Source organism: Heterodontus francisci, chromosome 19, assembly GCF_036365525.1.
Source record: "Heterodontus francisci isolate sHetFra1 chromosome 19, sHetFra1.hap1, whole genome shotgun sequence".
NCBI lineage: Eukaryota > Metazoa > Chordata > Chondrichthyes > Heterodontiformes > Heterodontidae > Heterodontus > Heterodontus francisci.
Genome location: NC_090389.1, coordinates 32,731,363 through 32,753,868, shown reverse-complemented (window position 1 = coordinate 32,753,868; position 22,506 = coordinate 32,731,363). Strand labels below are relative to the sequence as shown.

General features: G+C 41.9%; 1 protein-coding gene across 1 annotated transcript in view; it reads right to left on the bottom strand.

The window, feature by feature from the left end:
• Positions 1-22,506, bottom strand: part of chl1b (cell adhesion molecule L1-like b) — a 689,058-nt gene that overhangs the window by 635,066 nt on the left and 31,486 nt on the right. Inside the window, exons 3-4 of the mRNA XM_068052302.1 lie at positions 6,905-7,010; positions 2,987-3,180 (exon numbers count right to left, since the gene is read on the bottom strand). Of these exons, the coding sequence (XP_067908403.1) occupies positions 2,987-3,180; positions 6,905-7,010 (300 nt within the window). The remainder of the gene's footprint in view (positions 1-2,986; positions 3,181-6,904; positions 7,011-22,506) is intronic.

The following is a 22,506-nucleotide window of genomic DNA, read 5'->3' as shown; positions in this document are numbered from 1 at the left end:
CAGTTGCCTACGAGCACTAAAAGAAAATTACCACTAATATTAAAAAGATCTAAAATTTGGTTCATGGAGATTCCACTGATGTAGGATCAAAAGTGCCTTACATTGATACATATTATGAGATATAACTGGCCTTGCTGGATATTCATTGTGACATTTCAGGCTGAATCAAAATTATATCATGCTTCTGAATTGGTATGCTGAAATAATGGGCCCCTGGGAGACAGACTAGGAGGCGGGAGGGTGGTGGGGGGTGGGGGCGGGGGGGGAAGAAATAGAATTGCAATGGAAGGCAGGGGGAGTAGGACCCATCGCCTTCCCAACACACCACAATTAGGTTGGGGCCAGGAAAGGCCAAAGACGGCCTTCTGCCCAGAGGCCAATTGAAGCCCTTAAGTGGCCAATCACTAGCCACTTAAGGGCCTCATCCCGCCACTGTTGGAATTAAACAAATGGCGAGTGGGACCTACACCTCACAGGGAGGTTGCCCAGGAAAACAGGGCGGCCTCCCTCAGGGCTTGGGGGGGCTCCTCCGTGGACAATCTCCTCCGTGCACCATGAAGGACCCCTGGTGGCAAAGGCTGCCCATCCGCTAATCCCACAACCATCGAAGAGCACCCGCCACCGCCCCCCCCCCTCAATCAGGGTCTGCCGGACTGGCTCTGGTGACACTGCCTCACTCAGCTTTTTTCCAGAATTCCAGTGGTGGCCCTTGTCCTCGGTCTCCTGTAGTACCGGCAGTGGCCATTGCTCCTGGTGGTGCTGCGATAATGCAGAACTGTCAGCCCTCCGATTGGCTGGCAGATCATGGAGGTGGGATCCCTGTCCTTAAAGTGATGGGGACCATGGAGCCGTGTAGTTAATTGCCTGAGCGCCATTGAATCGTGCTGTGGGGCAGACGTGAACCCTGCCGACTCCACTAAAATCAGCCCAATAAAAGTCCAATCCACACAATTTCTAGTGGTCAGAATTTTATGTTGGGCTGGAGGCCCCACCCACCGGCCAAAAGGTCGGGAGCAAGCCCACCTCCACCGGGCCAGTGGAGCCACCCGAGGATTTTACACTCCCCAGGCCCTTAATTGGCCTCTGGCAGGACTTACACCCCTCTGAGGCAGGAAGTCCCGCCTTCAAGAACTGCCGGTGAATCAGCCTACACCCAGCCGCAGCAGTATCGTGGACGCAGCCTGGAAGAAAGGCAAGTCTCTGGGGCCTCACCGGAGACAACTGGCAGGTCCCCGGCAAGGAAGGGGGGCCGGTTGGTGGTCGGCGGGATAGTGTTGTGTAGTAGGGGCAGTTGGGCCATGGGGGGTGGGGATCCCGATCAGGAGGACCCTCTCCAGCCCGCAAGGAGGCTGCCAAGTTTTATTTGGCAGCCTCCTGGAGGGCCTGAGTCACCCGTCTGCTGCTGGTAAAATACCAGCAGTGATGGAAGGTGGCTGTTAAGTGGCAGTTAATTGACCACTTAAGGCCCTTGATTGGTCAAGGTCAGGTGGGCCGTTTCTCGCTGCTGCCGCCTCTCATAAAATTGCAGCAGGAGCGGGAAGACGTCGGCAACAGCCACCTCCCCCCCACCCCCCCGCTCAATTTTACGACCCTCCCCACCACCAGCCCCCTCCTGCAGTGGGGCATAAAATTCTGACCCATATCTTTGAAACGTTTGTATGAAAATCAATAACAAATAAAAGATATCTTTGGTCCAGAATTTCCTGGAAAGCTTCAGTGCAATTATGTGCAAGAGTGCTGTTGCGACATTCTTTTCTAAGATTTAAATTGGCTTTATGTTGAAACATCATTACACGCTAATTTCTTTGACTGTTTATGCCTTTTCTGTGATACTTTCACCAAAACACTCTGCTGCTTAATTACAAATCCCAGCCCCCCATGGAAGACACTAACTCATGCAAGTTTTCTAGATTTAGCCAAACTGCTATCAGTCTCAGTGTATCTGAAATTTTTTGGACCCCATTCACACCTAACACGTTCAGAAGACCGAAGCAGTTGAAATGGTCTTCCCAATGGGTGTATCCCTGTTCTGAATAATAAAGAGAGATGTAGAGAGAGGCAAGTGGTTCTGTAAGTGAGGTACACGGCAGAAGACAGCAGTCACTTGCTGTCACTGCTTTTGGTTGAGTTGCATTTGCACTTGTTTTATGCCAGTTTTTACATTCCAGTGTAGGCAAATGAGCTCCAAATTTTGGCACAAGTTCCAAGATCAGCATGGAAATTAAGATCGTTTTGGCTAATTTCTGCATAAATGCAATCCAGGATAGTTGGGGACTTAGTGTTTTCAAAGGTTTTCAAAAACATTTACAAAAGGTTTTTTTTTAGCTGGCTGGCAATGCTAAGCACATGCAAGACATATATATTCACTCAAAAATTGATACAGGCCGTCGATTTCTTTTTGGTCAGCAGGTGTTTGACATATCCATAAACTTTGAGAGTTTTTAAGTCAAGCTACTGGGAAATTTTTGTTTGACCGTACATACACTCTCCACTAGGGAAAACTTAGGCCAAGACAAGCAGAGCCAAGGCTTGGGAACCCTTCCAATGTGTAAGGTACTCCTGGATTTTAACCGCTAAAAGTGTGTAGCTTACCAGAACTGCTTCCTTTTACTTCTTTAGCGAGGATTATCCCAACCATTGGTGCATTCCCTCAGATTAGAAATGAGTCGGGTAAACCCATTAATGAGCTAGGCTGGCAGGTCTATCATTAACAGTCCCCCAGAATACTGCAGATCTGCCAGATTTAGATATAAAATTAACATATTAACTACAGAGGGTTGACTTACTTCCAAATTTCCATCACCTGGTGTGTTATTTTGGAGCCATTTTGCCCCAAAGAGACATCATTTACAAGTTGTCGAACAATTTTTAAATGTGCTGAATAAAGCACTTACAGATTAACAATACAAATTCAAAACAATTCCTCCAACTCTTAAATTTCAATGAAATAATTAAAAGCAAACAACTGAAATCAAGAAGAACTTACTTGCAGTGATAAAAACAATTTCCTCGGATATTGCTACCCCCAGTTCATTGATAGCATAACAACGATATTTTCCCTGAAAAGTCTTCAAATTTCCATTGTTGTTTTTGATTGTGAATGTTCCTGAGTTTACTCTTGTGGTCACTCTGGGATCCTGTGATGGATCATATTCTTTGCCATCCTTAGTCCACTTAAAGCTAAGATAGAGAGAAGCATTAACTGAATTTTCTGATGTATACACTTTGTCTTTCTGAATTACAAATTCATCTATTTACAATTAAGAAAGGATTTCCCACAGAGCAAAGAGCATTTGATACCCTTAAATTGCTGAAGCTCCAAGGAAATTTCTATTTCCCTGATTCATTCCGTGTTCGAGCCTCATGATACTGATAATAGCATTGATAGAGTAAATGAAGCCACTCAAACAGCACAAGAACACAATAAATAGGAGCAGTAGTAAACCATATTGCCCATTGAGCCTGATCCACGATTCAAAATGATCATGACTGATCTTAGGATTCAACTCCATGTTCCCGCCCCCTCGCCATATCCCTTCATTCCCTGAGAGACTAAAAGTCTGTCTATCCCAGCCTTAAATATATTCAACGAGTGAGCATCCACAACCCTCTGGGGTAGAGAATTCCAAAGATTCACAACCCTTTGAGTGAAGTAATTTATCCTCATCTCAGTCCTAAATGATCAGCCCCTTATCCTGAGACTGTGCACCTGCGTTTTAGATTCCCCAACCAGCGGAAATAATCTTTCAGTGTCTACCCTATCCAGCCCCTTTAGAATCTTATATGTTTCAATGTGATCACCTCTCATTCTTCTAAACGCCAGAGAATACAGGCCCAATTGACTTAGTCTCGCATCAAAGGAGACCCCCTCATCCCAGGGGCCAATCTAGTGAACCTTCTCTGCACTGTCTCCAATGCAAGTGTATCCTTTCTTAAATGTGGAGACCAAAATTGCACACAGTATTCCAGATGTGGTCTTACCAAAACCCTGTACAATTGAAGCAATACTTCCTTATTCCTGTACTCCAATCCCCTTGCAATAAAGGTTAACATGCCATTTGCCTTTCTAATTGCTTGCTGCACCTGCATGTTAAGTTTCTGCATTCCTTGTATAAGCACACCCAAGTCTCTTTGAACATTGACATTTGCAAGTTGTACACCTTTTATAAAAAGTTTTGATTTTCTATTCTTATGACCAAAGTGCATAACTTCACCCTTCCCTACATTATACTCAATCTGTCATCTTGTTGCCCACTCACTTAACCTGTCTGCATCTCTTTGCAGCCTCTCTGTCCTCCCCATGGCTTACCTTTCCGCCTGCCTTTGTACTATCAGCAAACCTAGATACATTACTCTCTGTCTCTTCATCTAAGTCATTAATATAGATTGTAAATAGCTGAGGCCCAGCACTGATTCTTGTGGCACTCCACTATTTACTGCCTGCCAACTTGAAAATGCCCTGTTTATGCCCACTTGTTGCTTCCTGTCTGTTAACCAAGCATCTAGCCAAGCTAATATATTATGCCCAACTCCATGAGCCCTTATCTTGCCTATTAATCTTTTGTGTGGCATCTTATTGAATACCTTTTGAAAATCAAGGTATACTACATCTACTGGTTCCCCCTTACCTACTCTACTAGTTACATCCTCAAAACTGGCCTGTAGTTCCCTGTTTTCTCTCTTGCTCCTTTCTTGAAAAGTGGTGTAACATTTGACAACTTCCAATCTGATGAGACCATTCCTGAATCCAAGGAATTTTGGAAAATCATAGCCAGTGCATCCACTATATCTTACAGTTATCTCTTTTAGAGGATTAGGTTTTTTCCATTGGCATTAAACATATGGAAATAAGCATATATTTGAAAACAATTTGAACTGAAATGGCACAAAAATGCATCAGCTCAAGAATAAAGGCAAAAACATATGGACCTTTTCATGTTATCTATACATAAACAGGACACTTTAACATAGCAAATAAATATACTGGCTTGTGTGGAAAAGGGCAGGGCTTTATTATTGTTGTATTAATAGAAAAAGATAAAGCAAGAGCTTAAAATGCAAGTTTCATTCAAAATTAACATAAAATTTCTGAACAGTTCATTTTAATCTGTCATCACTACTTCCACTCATTGACAGATTAAACCACAACCAAAAGTATAAGCCACCATCGGTGGCTGACTTGAAGGGAAATCTGTACAGTTTATCCTTCCCCTGGCTGCATTGATTCACCTTGTTCAACAACCATTTCACTTTAGTTCTTATAGACATAAATTGCTGTCATTTTAAGACACTTTTTCCTGCGCTGAAGTTATAACTACCAACAATGGTTGCCCTGCAGAAGCCCTGTAAACATTAAAAGGTATTTGACCATGCTGGCAGAAAAACTGAACCTGTTTTGTCCTCACTTGGAATTTTCCTGGAAGGTTTTGTTGTAACTATGAGGTCAGAACCATGCTTCCCCATTTGTCCCCCACCTCTCCCCAATTAGGAAATTTTTTATAACGGATTTATGTTTGGTTTATACTAAAACATTGCTTCATGAAATTTTCCACAATCGTTTGCACTGTTTCCAAGATATGTCTGCTGAAAACTACTTTCAGATCATTTGCACAGCTCTACCCCCATACAAAAGCCTCCTGCATTTATGAAAGTCAGGGATTGGCATTGATTTATGACCAAAGATTTAGGCGCAACATCTAAAGACATCTGAGAATAGAGTAACTGAGATTTTTGGAGCTTGTGAGCAATTTTGTTCTGTTTTTTAATTTTCTTACTGAGACTTACACAACACTTAAGCAACGTGCTGTCAGTCTCAGTGCACCTATAATTTTTTTGAATTCCCAGCCCCACAACACATTTAGAAGGACTAAGCAGCCTTCCCAATGGATACTCTGCAGAATCATACAAGAAGGGCAGCAGCAAAAACGAAAGGTTCAGATGAGGCATCATTCGAGAAGATAACAGTCGCCTCTGTTATCCCGTTTGGTGGCATTGCATTTACATTTATTTCATGCTGTTTTTACATTCTTAAATAAACAAATAACCTCCAAAGGAAATTTGGGTGTAAGTTTCCATTGACAAGATCAACGGGAACAAAAGAACAAAGAACAGTACAGCACAGGAACAGGCCATTCGGCCCTCCAAGCCTGCGCCGATCTTGATGCCTGCCGAAACTAACACCTTATGCACTTCCGGGGCCCATATCCCTCTATTCCCTTCCTATTCATATATTTGTCAAGATGGGAAAACTGGCATAAATTTTGGCATATTTTCTGTGCAAATACAATCCAGAAAATTCAGGGCCCAATATGAGCGATATCAACTGTGGAAAATTAGATTTCTTTGAGATAGCAACATAATCACCTAATCTTTCTGTATAGATGGTTACCCCAACTCTGCTATTTCCATCTCTGCCATTTCCATCTCTTACAGCCCTATATATACAGCAACAGAACAGTATTCACTGTTAAGGAGCTTGAACAAGGTGGCAGGGGGCTATTATAAGGCTTGTAGAGGAGAAACAGATAGTTACTAAAAGTGACAGGAAGAGAAATGATTTAGAACTGACTGCAATGGCAGCAGAGTAGATATCAAATTGGAAATGGAGAATGATCAAGGCAGTACAAACAAAGATGAACTTCCTTGAAGGAATTTTTTGAGATGCACTGAAATAAGTGTTTTTAGTTTTAATTATTGGGTTGTTTTATACTGAATATGAAATTTGATTAATCCTCATGCTTTAAAACCTCCTGAAACTAGGTGAGACACTTTTCCAGGTGCCATGTGCCAGGTACAAAACCTTTAATCAGATAAAAACCTAACACAGCTAAATAAACACAAATTTGTAGTAATTCAATGCTCTAAATACAAGCCATAACATAAATACAAAGATGAAAATGCTTACTAAGGAGCTGGATTTCCTCTGGCTTCACACTTGATAATGAAATCATCTGTTGGATATACAACATGCCTCTTCGGCGATTGGTCTGTTATAGTTGGAGGCTGCTGAACTGAAAAAATATTTTAAAGTACATAATTACTTCGGTTGCAATAATGTAATAAAAAGGTCAATCATAATTCAAAGTCAGTTAACCAGTCCCATTAACAGCTAAATAATTCTTCTCTTAAACGTTAATGTGAACTGAATTCAAATACCATATGTATAATTGAGGTATAAGAGGTCACATTGCAGAAGCTGCTGTCATAGCTGGAATATAGCAATGAAGTTTTAATGAAATTTATATAAATCCATTTCCCAGAGTTATCACTTATAGATGTGTAAAAATAATTTGAAAAATCTGCCTGTAATGTTACAATTATATTTCTCAGAACTATTACCTGCAGTGCATACAAAATTAAAGATTATTTATTAGCTTGGGCTCAGTTTTAATACCCAAGATATGGTAGATAAGATTCATGGGAACATTTAATTTTAGTGCCTGATTATAGTGGTCTATACAATACTTGGAGCATGAAAAATACTTGCTAGACCTCACTAGATTAATAAATAAAAATATTAAGTTCGACCTATTCTGAAAATTAAAACCTATCTATTTTTGTACAAGAGCTGAATTCATACCCCCAGAATACCAACAAATAAGAGATGGAAACCCAGTATTTTTATTTTGTTAGAAATGCTCAGTCTAATGCTAATTGTGCTACATTTTGACAGAGGAAATGGCAGAACCCCACAAATTTGCAATAACATTTATACATCGCTCTATTGCAGCTGCAATTGTAAACCATTGAAAAGTGCATCAGCTCTTTTTAATCTGATAATGATTGTACAATGGTGTTTTAAGAGACAGTGTAATTGTTTCTAAACAAAAATTAAATGGTTGATTAAAGGTTTATTTAATTGGAATAACTGATAAAAAAAAATTAAGAATTAAAGGTTGCACCAACTACATGTTTCAAGAACGGAGGTTAAACTAGTGCTATTAATGTTATGGTATAGTTTTACAGCCAGCACAAGGAAAAATAATATCACTGCATTTATGCTCAAGGAACAGTTTCATTCAGATTCAATATGGGATAAATAAATATACATTTAAAATGATAAAGGCCTTTCAGGTACTTGCTTCTCCTTAAGTACATACGACCAACATACAGATGGGCAATTCATACTGAAAATATGTCTTCACCAGATTACAAGACAATTACGGATCAGAATGGTCATTTAGTCCATCTTGATTGATCCATCCAGAGAGATCCTAATGTTTCCCATTTTAGCATCCAATTGTTTTTAAATGTTTCCAGGGTTTTTGCCTCCACAGCTCTATCGTTCGATCATTGTTTGTATGAAGACGACTTTCCTGATGGGTGCCCTCATCTGAATTGCTAAATAACAATTTAATTTTTTTTCTGTACCCTTAACGATCTGATATACCTTTACAAGATCACTTCTGAGTTGCCTCACTTCCAGTCCAAAAAGATCAGGTTTGCGCCAATTTTTCCTCATAATTCAGACTCATGACATGGAGGAATCAATGTCATAGCTCTTCTCTGCACCTCCTTCAGTAATTGCATGTCTTTTGATTCTTGGAAACTATAACTAAATGCAATATTTTGGGTACAGTCTGTCTAGAGCACAGTAAAGTTTGATCACTACCTCTTCTACTTTGTCTTCTATTGTTTTGGTTATGTAGTTGAACAGCCTATTGACTTTGCTCATTGCTGCTCTGCATTGGTTGGAAATGTTAATGTAAAGTTCACTAAGACTCCTAGGTCACTTTCGAAATCATTAACAGAGTATTCATGTCAACTATGTTTTTCCTATGAGCAACACCTTTTACCTATCTTTATAAAATTTATCTGCTACTGTTCTGCCCAATGACCTATCTTGTCAACTCATTTTACAATTTCTGAGATGTCTATTCCAATGTCACTAACTGTCCCCATCAACCCCACCCCCCCCCACCAACCCGCTCTAAGCTTGGTGACATCTGCAAATTTTACCATTTTGCCTCGCGTTTCTAAATAAGGGTCATTCATGTAAATTAGGAACAGTAGTGGCCCCAGTATTGAATCATTGAGCACATCCCCTAACTCTGACAAAACTCTTAACAAGTATGCCTTGCTTCCCACCCTTTAACCACTTTCTTATCCATTCCCAGGGTTCGTCCTGCATCCTCACAGCTTTGACAGCCTTATGTGTGGAACTATATTAAAAGCCTTTTGGAAGTTAAGTTACATGATGTCTTGGGGCTTAGCACAATCTACTTGGATGTCACTTCTTCAAAGTTGTTCGTGAAGCTGGTCGGGCAGGATTTCCAAATGTGAGCCAATGCTAACTGCACAGACACTACATCAGTTTACTCCTGACAATCAATTCTATTATTTTCAATAGAATAGAAGTCAGACTAATGAGTACTAATTGGATATGACAGTTTCATCACCATTTTTGAATATAGATTATTTTCTGTTCCTTATCTTCTGGTACCTCCTCAGTGTCCAATAACTCCCTCATGATAATTGTCAATATAGCACCAATCTAAATCCTGGGATAAACACAATCTATCCCTGGGATTTATTTGTCTTGAGCCCAATTAGCAGGTCTAGGACTTCTAACTCAAATAATCATTTGGTAGTACAGAACTTGAGAATTGCTGAAAATAGAGACATGTTGTCGAAGCTTTTCGTCATGCACTCATCAGGACAACACGCAAGATTAACCAATGTAAGCCAAAACAACAACTTATAATGCATGAGAAGAGAGTGCTGATTGGTTGGCAAGTGAACTCTGATTGGTAGAGGCGTTGCCATGGAGAATGCACCAGTTTATTGTGACTGACCGTTAATTGCTAAGCTTTGTTTGAAATTTGACTCTGATTGGTCAAGGCATCGACTTGAGGAGTGAACCAGTGAATAGCTGTCACTTATTTTGTTCAGCTGAAACAGGCACAATGTGTGTACATGTTCTTTCAGTCTGCAAAGAACAGGGCCTTGTGTATTACTATATATAGCTTCCAGTAAGCGCAAATGCGTCACACTGCGAGCCCTACTGACAATCTTAAATTGGTTGTTAGCGTAATTCTTAACACACTGCGGATTATTTAGCAAATGTTGTCCAATCACAGAATCACATCTAATGTTGGACACGGTGTTTTGACTTTTGCAAGCATAGACTGGTTGTGTATGGCCTATACCTTGCCCGTTGCGAACAGCAGAAGGGGCATGTTGTTTGATATGATCTGCCAGTCTTTGGGACGTACGGCCTATATACCTAGCATCACACTGGCATTGAAATGCACATTTCACATTACTCACTTGTGAGATAGGCAGGACGTCTTTTTGGCTTGACTGCAGCATCCTGTCAGTGGCGAACACTACAAGTTTTGCTACTGCATAGTAGCAGCGTGAAACAGCTAGCCCAGTTACCTGTTGTTCAAATATTTGGGATAAATTACCCTTCCAGGGTAATCTGAGGTAGACTCGGCACTTTCCAGGGCCGAAAATGACGGCCTTCGGCCCGTTCATAGGTTTGTGCCATATACAGCGAGAAATTATCCAATCAAGGTAGCCATTGTCATGCAGGATGTCTTTGATTCGCCCTATTTCAGCATCAAGTTTGCATGGTGAGCAAACGGCTCGGGCCCTACTTACGAGGTTGCCAATAAGGCCAATTTTGTAGTGTGTGGAACTGTAAGAATCCCAACGCGTGTATTGATAAGTAAGGTAAGTTTGCGGTAGACCGAAATAGCAAACCCCGTAACAGATTTCTCAACTAGTACATCAAAGAAAGGGAGCTCATTTGATGGCTCCATTTCAAGGTGAATTTGAATGCAGGATGGAGCCCATTAAGACATGCAAGGAAATTATTGCATGCAGCTGTGGATTCAAATATAGCAAACGTATCATCTACATATCGGAAATATGGATACGCTTAAAATTATAAGCGTATCCGTGCATTTTCCATGGCAACGCCTCTACCAAATAGAGTTCACTTGCCAACAAATCAGCACTCTCTTCTCATGCAGTATAAGTTATTGTTTTCCCTTACATTGGTTATTCTTGCATATTGTCCTGATGAGTGCACGACGAAAAGCTACGACAACATGTCCCTATTTTCAGCAATTCTCCACTTAAACTCAATCTCTACAAATACATTTCTGAATTTTCTATCACTGATTCTGAGTAAACCTCAATCCTTTTCTCCGAAAAAGATTGTGCAGGACATTTTTTCTCTTCATTTTACTTTTAATTTGTTTGTTAATCCATTTATGTTTAAGTTTGCTTAAATATAGGATTCTGGATTTTGGTAATGTACCTATCCTGCATTCTCGACATTATCCCTTCAAAAGCTTTTCATTTATTTTCTGCTGAAGTTTTGAACAATCTCCATCTATTTATTTTGATTTACTTACTTCCTCATTTCATCAAATGTAACTGTTCGGCAATTGTGTATCTGGCTCCTGGTATAACTGATGCCCAATTATTGGTAAACTTTATAATTTTGTGGTCACTTTCCCCCAGCCTGATATGACTTCCATTTACAGCACATATACTGGATCATTAACAAATACCAGATTCAGATGAGTAATGCTCCCTATGCTTTTCTTGACACACTGAATCAAGAAACATTTAAGCACTACATCTACTCAACCCAACTTGAAACAACCTAGATTTTCCCAGTTTCTTTTTGATTGATTGAAATCTCACATTAAAATAACTTCCCTGTTCTTACATACCCAGTCTGCCTTTTCAAGGAGCAAATTCTCCTCCATCTTATGCTGGCCTGGTGATGCATAGCATAGCCCTAGTGGTATTCAAATTCTTTAGCATTAGCAATGTTTAGCCCACATAACCTAATCTGTATTTTCCAACCCTACAGAATCAACTGCATTTACCTCCCAGTAGACCGCCAGTTTAGGTTAGATATTGATCTTTTTTGTTCACTCTGTCTTTTCAAAACACTCTGTACATAGAGATTTTGATCTTTTAGATTTATACATATTTCTAATATTCTCAACATTTTACATGGCCCAGGTCCTTAATTGGGCTCGGGCAGGACTTCTGCCCCTCTGAGGGTCCCACCTCCAAGAGCTGCCAGCCAATCAGCGGGCTGGCAGCTCTCAGTTCCAGCAGAGCCACCGGGAGCAGTAGCCACCGCTGGGACTGGAGCCAGGGAGAGGAGCAAGAGGGATGCCAGCCCCGGAAAAAAGGTAAGTTTGTGGGGCCGTGCCAGGGACAATCAGCCCAGTCCTGACGAGGCAGGGGGGGGGGGGTCGGTTGGGAGGAGGGATGGAATGTATTCCAGTGGGGGCACAGGGTGTCCGATCAGGAGGGCCCCCCCCCCCCGCACCCCACGGTCTGTAAGGAGGTCCAGGTTAATGGTAAAACCTGTAACTTGTAATTTTAAGCGTATCCTAAATCTCCTGACCTTCCTACTCTGAAAGGATTTACAGTCATCCAAGATGGCTAGTCTTAAATTTACTTCGACAATTTTTTAAACTGCATTTTACAAAGAAAATATAATTACTAGTCACCAAAGCCTATCTTTTATAGTGACAGAGCTGTATTATTCTGCATTTCACATATGTATGACGAAACAAATAATAAAGCAGTGAACTGCAATTTTGCTTTCAACACCAAAACCAGCTGATCACCTCAAAGCACATAATGATGGTTGGCATGTATGTCAACAGAAAATACTGGAGTATTAATTATAAATTAAACCAACAAAGAGACTGAGATCACCAGAACCTTTGGAAGGAAGACAAGTAAAATTAGCTAATAACAAAGGAGGTGAAGTGGGGCTATAATTATTTTCAGGAAATTCACAGTCTCAAAAACAAGAGTGAAACAGCTTCTTCTGGGGTAAGAGGCAATATTAGACTTCGAGGAAATGCACACAAACAAGGATCAGTGACAGTGAAAGGATAAGAGTGGCTATGGGAGGGGTGGGTTAAGCCGTTGAGTGTCTACAATGATATAACACAGTTCTTCCTCCAGTCTCAGAATCTCAGGCTCGTTGTGGTGTTTAGAAATAGCTGAGCTCAACAGCAGATGCTCCTGTAAGTATATTTGGAAATCACATAACTTGGAAAGAAACTAAATGATCTGAGATAATTTGACTCCCACGCATAATGGTCACTTGTCTTTATAACACTTTATTTAATGTCTTTCTCAGATACCAATGAACTGCTAATATTCTCAAAAGTTATGTTCACCTGTAACTATTTATGTCTGTACTATAGTTCTGGCAACAACCTTGTAACTATTTCAGTAAAATAATGAAAAATTGAAAATGTGTATCTGCTCACAATTTAAATAGGCAGATTTACAATATGTTTATGCTGGTCTTGTGCCAGCCTTTTGTGAGCTATTAAGCAGATAATGTTTTAATTAGGCTTGTAACAAAAAAAATCATAAAGGTTTTTATTCTCAGTCTTCACTATTAACACTTGTGATGGATAGTAACAGTGGAAGTCAGTACAATGTTATGGAACAGAATTTCATTGAGTATATGATAGCTGACAATAATGGATGATAGTGTACAGCAATTTTTCTCACTAGCCTCAGCAATGGGGGTAATTAGTTGTCACAAAATGGATGGTGTTGAATCATAGTGTGTCAATTTATGGAGAATAGGGAGAAAAGGGAAGATGAAGAAAGGCAATGAAAGTGAGAAAGGCAAAGAGAGGAAGAGTGAGGGGATGAAGACGACATGGAAAGGGAAGAATAGCAAAGGGAAGGAAAGTAGGTTAAGGGAAAAGGGAGGAAGGTCGAGGGAAAAACTAGAAGTAGAATGAAGAAGAGGCACAATTAGTGGGAAAGAATTATATAAAGAAACTTGTTTTGTTGCAATCATGCTTTCAAGCAACCATTTACCAGAATTTCCACCAATCCACTGCGACTGGTCGTGGTAACACTTCTGACACAAGTGCCAGAGCAACACAAACTTGCAGTTAGCCGTCCAAGAAATATTGGCTTGTTTACCAGAGTTCCATTTTGCAGCAAAATATATTTTTTACAACATGATAACTTCACCAGAATAGGGGTTTCAGTTATCAGGGGCCTAATTAAGAGTTTGGTATGAAACACAGGAAGCAGCAGACTCAACCTAAATTTTAGTAAATCCTCAGCTGAATTTACATTGTTGCATTCTTGACAATGATTCAAATTTGCTGCTCCAAATAAAATACAGTACTCATAGATTCTTCTGTTTGGCTGATCTTATAAAGGGCTACAATTCTAAGGCTGTCTTCTGAAATCAAACACATCTCAAAAATATTGAGGAAATTCCATGACTGTGCGGACATGAGGGGCGATGCAAGGTACATGAAATTGATGTATATTCCACTCTTTATGGATTATATGGTGTAAAAGCAGCTTAAGAAAAGAATCTTGATTGTTGCTCGTGGGTAGCTATTTAACTGGAAGAGGGCTGTCATTCTGTTCGCTTAAAATGGGAAAGGAATTGGAGATTGCAGCTTTTCACCATAAAAGGGAACTTCAAAGTCTTTTATTAGAAACATGCTTGACTGTAATTTTAAAGGAATCTTGTTATCTTGCAGCATCCATCCACAATGAGATGTCTCTGAAAAGTCTACCAGCTGCTCCAGGAATGCATCTCAGCCATCACTATTTTTGAGAATGATAACTAACAAGCCTAGGACAGAGAGGAATGTGTAATTCTACAATTGGCACACACACTTCTTAAAAGTTTACACTACAGCATCTATAGAGTGAACCTAGGTTTAAAACTAGACCAGAGGATCGCAGCATGAGTACACTGAGCACTTGGACCTGATGCCTGATGCATTTGTTGTAGTGAAAAATGTGCAATTTCCAAGATGCATCTTCAAAACTGGCATTTGTTAGGTCAGAGGTTTTTCCTTCAGGGGAAAATCTAACATTTATTTGCCTTATCCTGGGAGAGGTGAAATTTCACATAATCGGAATATTCCCAGCAGTTTGAAACATCTAGTAACTGCTGTGCTGCATGGGTCAACGTTTTAATTTAAGAGAGCATGGTAACATCTTTTCAATGTCTGTTACCAATTTTAGAAATGAGTTGAAGGAGTTTTTGGGAAAAGAAAATTAACTGGGGGTGTTGATGACCCAGTTTTCACATATTTAGGGCACCAGCAGTTTTGTCATTTAAGTCCAGCTCAAAGGTGGAACTAATGGAACCTCTGCAGTAGCACAACACTGAACTTTGTACAAAGGCAGCTGCCTGCAGCCTTTCAGTTGAGGAATAGGGAATGGAAAATTCAGGAAAATCTGATTGCAAATAATTTTGATTTATGGACTGTCGCAAGTCAAGATGAATAACCGATTCCAAGAACATACTGATGTGGCTGACACCATAATAACCTATAAAAACAATCCAATACCAAAAGGAAAGAGAATACAGACTTTCAAATTACAATTTTAGGATACATTAAATTATCAACCATAACAAAACTCATCTTTCCTTTTTTACCACACAAACACCTGTTACCATTATGCAAACCATGTCCAATCAGAAATACACATAATGACACGAACACAGGGTATGGTAGCCTAGTGGTTATGGTACTGGGCTAACGACCCAGAGATCAAGGGCGGGATTTTAATGCCTCTCTGATGCCGGGAACGGTGGCAGGGGGGCAATGAAGATTGCAAGAGAGGAGGCCCATCACCGACTCCAACACCAGCATGCCCCGAACCGATCTCGGCAGTGGCAGTGAGGCCTACTAGCGGCCGCCCTGCTGCTTGGCGACAGGACCCGCATTAAAATACGTAAATGGCTACTTGATTCTAATGAATATGCAGGCCGCAGCGATTCTGCCAGCAGGTTGGTACCTTCATTCGGGTGGCCGGCAATGCCGCGCCTTCGAATCGCCGTTCGGGGAAACGAGGCGCGTCTCCTGTGGGGACGGGGGCGGAGATACTTTCCTCAGTGTGGGAGTGGGGGAGCGGGATCAAACTCCTCGGATTGGTTGGGGGGGGCTGATGGGCAAGGGTAAAGGACAAAGGGTCTGAACTTTGTGGGGGGGGCCGGGGGGGGGAAGGTCATTTAATGATGGTAGATATTCCGGGGGGGAAGGGCTGAAATGAAGTTTAATGTCATGGTGGGTGGGAAAGGGCATGGGAAGACTTTTCCATTCAATTTTTAAACTTTACAGTAACTGGCCCTTTAAAAATTTAAATGCCCATTTAGGACTCTAAGCCCTTTAACAATGGCGCTGCGCCTGCGCATTGGTGCCGGACGCCGTTGCCGGCTCGCCTGCCCCCTCCACATCATTGGTGGGGGGGGGGGGAGGGGTGGCTGCCCCAGCCATGCTAATGATCCGCCACATTTGGAATCGCGGCGGCTCCGCGATGTGGGCCCCGTGCATGCAGGCCGCAAATCTTTGCGCCCGACGCCTATTTCGGCATCAGGCTCTTAAAATGCAGCCCCATGAGTTCAAATGCAACCACAGGAATTTGTGAAATTGAATTCAACAGCACCAGAGAAACATCCATGAATTTCTCCAGCATTGAGCTTATCATCCCTCGTAGGTCTAGTCTATGTGTCAAAATCCTCAACTTAGATTATGGAATCTAAGATGTCCCAAAGCCATGGGGGAAAAAAACTCTTATTAATCATCATCTACCGCTCCCCCATTCAACTGATGAATCAGTACTCCTTTATGATAAACTTGGAGGAAACGGTTAGGGACACAAGTACACAAAATATACTCAGAATGTCCATTGACTGAGTTGACTGCCAAACTGGACCTGCATCAGATGGTGAAGGAACCAATGAGGAAGTATCCTATTTTACCTCTTCCATAACAACTTTATTGCAAACATGACAGCACTAGGAGATATAAGCATCACATAGTTTGTATGAAGATGAAGTCCTGTCCTCACTCTGCGGTATTCTCCATCGTGCAACATGGGCCAGACTAAGGATAGACCTAGCAGCCCAAAACTGCACATCCATGAGGCAGCAGCAACAGAAGCCCACCTTAGAGTTAGGTGTGTACCTAACAAAGCTACTACACAGGGCTACTTGCATGAAAGATACAAAAAGAAGCTGGCTATAAACAGGGCAAAGCTCCATACTGCCAGTACAGTCAGTTAAGAACTAACAGCAGGAGGAGGATCCATGAATATTTCCATCTTCGACCATGGTGGACCACGTGAATGCAGGAGCTGCAGATGAAATGTTTGTAAGTATCTTCAGCCAAAAGTGAAGAATGAATGATCATACTCAACCTCCTCCAAAGTCCCTTTCATCACAGACTCCACTGTCTGACTAATGTAGTCTGCTCCACATGACATTGAGAAACAGCCGAGTGCATTGGACACTGCAAAGGATATGGGACTTGACAACATTTTGGCTGTGTACCAGAGCTAGCTGCTCTCCTAGCCAATCTGGTATGATACTGGCACAAATTTGATAATATTGAAGCAGCCTACAGAAGTACCTGGGTAACATCCAGGCTTGGAATGACAACTGTCAGGCAACATTCGCACTACTTAAAGGTCAGGTAACATTTCAAACAAGAAAAATCCCATCCATCTCCCGATGACCTTAAATGGCACTCCCATCACCAAGTCCCCCATGGCTAATGTGTTATTGGGCAGGGGGTGGGGGGGCAGGGAAGGGGGTTGAGCAGTTAGAGAACAGGGGTAGTCACTGACTAAAGTTTAACTAGGCCAGCCACATTACCAACGTAGCTATTAGAGTAGGGCAGAGTATGTTGTTGTTCATCCTTCAAGATGAAGATGACCATGTCCATCATCTGGGATGTTTGGTAGGGTTTCAGTGGGTATGTAGATGATTTCTAAAGCTGATCTGTACCTGGACGGTTCTACTACAGATAGGACAGAATGCTGCAGACGATTGAAATTTGGACGGGCTGCTGGCTCAGGATTTCCTCTTCTTGCGTTTTCTGTCTGCCTCTGATATGTACTTGCTTTCGAAGGAAGCTGTACCCTTTTTTATTTGGTAGCGCCAGGTGCAATGATCCTTGGCGAGCTTCTCTCAGAACTTGGGGTCGATATCAAAATTCCTAAGCAAAGCCTTCAGTGTGTCCTTGTAGCTCTTTCTTTGACTGCCATGAGATCACACTCCAGAATCAAGCACTCCATTGGGAAGCGAGTGTCAAGCATTCTGGCTACAGGACCAGCCCAACTCAGTTGTGACTGTCTCAATATGGTGTGGATGCTTGGCATGCCAGCTCGGAATGAGCACCTCAATGTCTGGTATTTTGTCCAGCCATCTGATCTTTAGAAGCTTCTGAAGGAAGCTCAAGTGAAAGGTTGAACTTCTTGGCATGATGCTGGTACACAGTCCAAGTCACGCATGTGTAGAAAATAATGGGCAAGACTACTGCTCTATCGACTTTCAGTTTTGTAGGCTGACTTATTCCTCTTCATTCCCAGACTGATGTTCAATGTCTGCCAAAGGTTACACTTGCTTTGGCAATTGTTGCATGTGTCTCGTCATTGATATAGACAGCTCAAGAGAGTGGGCTGCCGAGATACATGAATGTATCTGTTGCTGACAGGTTCTGTTCATAGACTGCACCCTTGGGCTCAAGGTAGGGCTTTCGTGGAGAATACTGGTATATTACTTCGGTTTTCTTTGTGCTGATCGTAAGGCCGAAGGTGTTGCATGCATTGGACAGCAAGTCCTTGCTACATTGCATGTGCAGCTCTGAACCGGCAACAACTGCACGGTCATTGGCAAAACAGGAAATCGCGAGGTATATCGGTGGAGACCTTGGATTTTTTCCAGAGTCATCTCAGAATGAACAGCTCCCTGTCCAGGCAATATCTGATTTTGATGCCAGGATCACCATCATGGAAGGCATTGGAAAGCATAGTGGAGAAAAACATGTTGAAGAGAGTTGGTGCTAGCATGCAGCCCTGCTTAACTGCATTAGTAACTAGGAATGGGTTAGAAGACTCACCATCATCCAGGACACATGTGAACATGCCATCACGGAACTGTCAAACTATTGTGATGAATATTTCAGGGCAGCCAAATTTCTCCATTACCTTCAAAGGCTCTCATGAAGGACTGTATCGAAGGCCTTGGTCAGGCCAACAAACGTGGTGTAAAGGTCCATGTTCTGTTCTTGGTATTTCTCCTGGAGCTGTCTAACTACAAACATCATATCAGTATTTCCTTGACCTATTCTGAAACCACACTGACTCTCTGACAACAGATCCTGGTCGAGGTTGCACTAAGTGGTTCAGAAGTATTCTCAAGATTTTCTGGCGATGGAGAGGAGTGAGATTCCTCTGTGATTGTCGCAAGATTGGTGAGTTCCTTTCCACTTATACAGGTGGACAATGGAGACATTTTTGTATTCTTGCTGCATGGTTCCATGCTCCCACATAGACTGAAGGCGTTCAGTGAGCTTCTTGACCAGGCATTGACCTCCAGCCTTGTAGACCTCAGCTGGGATAGCATCAGCTCCTGGAGCTTTGCCGCTAGACAGGAGTTTCATAGCTTTTGTCATTTCTAACAGCATGAGAGAGTCATCAAGAGAACAGTTGATGGCAACCTGTGGCAGCCTTTTGCTAGCATCCTCACTGATGGATGAAGGCCAATTGAGGATGTGGTTAAAGTGCTCTGCCCATCTTTCTTTTCTGTGAGCAGTACTGACCCATCAGCAATGAGGATTGGTGATGAACCAGTAGACTAGGGCTCGTAGATAGATTTAAGAACATTGTAGAATCTCTTACAGTTTTGCGGTCAGCATATGACAGGAGTTCATTGTTTTCTGATTCAGCCATGTGCTTTGCATTTCTCTGAACCTGCTCTGGACAATTCTGTGGATGTTTCGGTAGGCATCGTGCTTGGACAGTGATGACTTGTCATTGAGGTAAGCTCGACAGAGGTGATGTTTCTCCTCTAGTAGTTTCTGGATCACCTCATTGTTTTTGTTAAGGCAGAGGATGAATACTCTAACAAATGGCTCATATTCTATTTCAAAGCCTCTCCACCATCTAAAAGGCTTAGGACATGAGTGTAATGGAAGACTATCCACTTGACTGATGGGTGCACTCGCAACGCTTATCAAAAGACTTATCAGAAAGAGTCCATGGTGGTTCTCTTTCATCTCCACTCCTAGCAGTAGTATCACTGGGCAAGATGGCTCATCAGCCCATGAAACTACAAATTATTCAAGATGGTGAGATCAACAGTACGGCAAAAAATCAGGGCAAGTAGAGCTCTCTATTTTTCAATTTTTTTTCTTTTGGGCCTCCTTATCTCGAGAGACAATGGATACGCGCCTGGAGGTGGTCAGTGGTTTGTGAAGCAGCGCCTGGAGTGGCTATAAAGGCCAATTCTGGAGTGACAGGCTCTTCCACAGGTGCTGCAGAGAAATTTGTTTGTTGGGGCTGTTGCACAGTTGGCTCTCCCCTTGCGCCTCTGTCTTTTTTCCTGCCAATTACTAAGTCTCTTCGACTCGCCACAATTTAGCCCTGTCTTTATGGCTGCCCGCCAATGGAACACTGGAAGAAATGTGGTCAGAAAAGCATGAGATTAGAGCCAGGCTTCTGGCACAAGTTTCAATATCCCTTCTCAGTGTACTTAAGGCACTAATGGCAGACATTTGCTTATGGCTCCACTAGTCTAACGAGAGATAAAGGTGCACACCAAACAATGTACAAAGATAAAATGCACAAAAAACTCCTTTATGAATGGCAGCAATCTTTCACCAAGACTAACATGGCTTGCCTTGAATAGCAGAACCCATGTCAATAGCAGAATTCAGACCATTGTAGAGCAATGCCCATCCATTATCTAATCCCTGAATCAATAATACTTGTATGGTCATCAGAGATGGACATTACCATCTACAAGATGCATGTATTCAATTTAGATTTGGAGGCATTCTTCCCAAGCAAACATTAAGCATGGTGGCCATAACCTCAGCATATGGCACTGGATTCTGTTGCATGTTCCTTGAACCGTTGTGTTAGTAGAGACTGTACACAAAGACTGACCACTCCAGATGGGATCATTTGGTTTTTTTACTGACTACTGAGAGAGCAGCCAGTTAATTGCGATGCTTACTGTACAGGTGTATCTTCAAGACTACTAAAACACTTAGAATCACGTGGTGTGTTATATCATAGCTCATACATGATTAGCATGATCTTGTAGCCACTCCTCTTGAAAGGTATATACACGCAACATCCCCCTTTTTCCAAAAGGAAAAGAGGAACATATTTACAAATTTGAAGATCTCTTATGAAAGTAGGAAGTAACTATATGCATATACAAAAAAGTATTATGATATAATACAAAAGAAACAATAAGAATACCCAAGAATATCAATCACAAAAACATAAAGCTGGTTTAATAACTCTACAAGATTTTGAAACAGAGTAGCAGTTCCTGAATACTGGAACAAATGTTTGTGAATTGGATTTCATGGAAGAAGAACGTGTAGACTCTACCCAAGATCTAGTCTTCGATCTTGTATGAGTTGCAATGGAGTCTTCCATGGGCTTGGAATTATGAACAGCTCTGATTTGACCTCAGTTATAACACAATGTAGCACCAGTAGGTGTAGTTACTTTGTAAGAACGTGGTTCTGGTTGAAGTTTGGAGACTGTTGCAGAACTCCATGTACCAGTGATAGGGTTTTGAATGGTAACTTGCAAACCAATAGCTAATTTGGGAAGCTCACTCCTAGTGTGATTGTTACGCAGGGAAATGAAATCCCTGCGTTGTTCTAGAAGAACATCTCTAATTTCATGCACTGGATACAGTTCGCATTGGAGGTGCTGTATGTCAGATGTAACAGGCTGTGCCTCATCCTCGTTCTCACCCTTAGGAATCTTGAAACCACAAGACGTGCAGAAGTTGTAAAGAGCTTCTATCTTCTGGCCATAATATGGGAAACATTGGAAAACCATTGGAAAACCTTGGAAACCATGGTCTGCATTTGCACATCTTTGTTGCAAGGTTCCTTCTAGTCACCATCTGAGGACTGGAGGTAGATTGTGCTAGGCATCGCCTGATGCTATAGATGGTTATCAAGGGTAGTTCACTGCATGCTTGCAGTCCAGTGCTAGCAGGTCCTGTCATTTGAACAATGTAGAAAAGTTGGGATTTCTAATCCGAATCATGATAACAACACTTAAGGGTAATGGGTTGGATTGAAGAATTCGCCACTGAGCTCAAAAAATGGTAGCCCTCATACGCGGGCCACATGCAAAAGAGCTGCCGCGATCTCCTGTGTGGTGGGTCATTTAAATAGCTGGGGCAGCCCGTCCCCAAAAATCACGTGAAGTGGATGGGCTGTCCATCCTTGGCATTGGTGTCAGTTGCCTGTGCGCAGGAACTGGTGCCATTTTTAAAGGGCAGCCAGCCTTGCCAGTCAATTTGAATTTTGAAAGATACACCCACCCCACCAGAATTTATATAGTAAATTTCTAATGTCCCTTTCCCACCCCCCAATAACAATTACCTTAACTATTTGCTCTTCCCCTGACAAAAACACTTACCTTTTACATCTGACTGCACAAAGTTTAAAGTTCAACCCTTCCCACCATTCC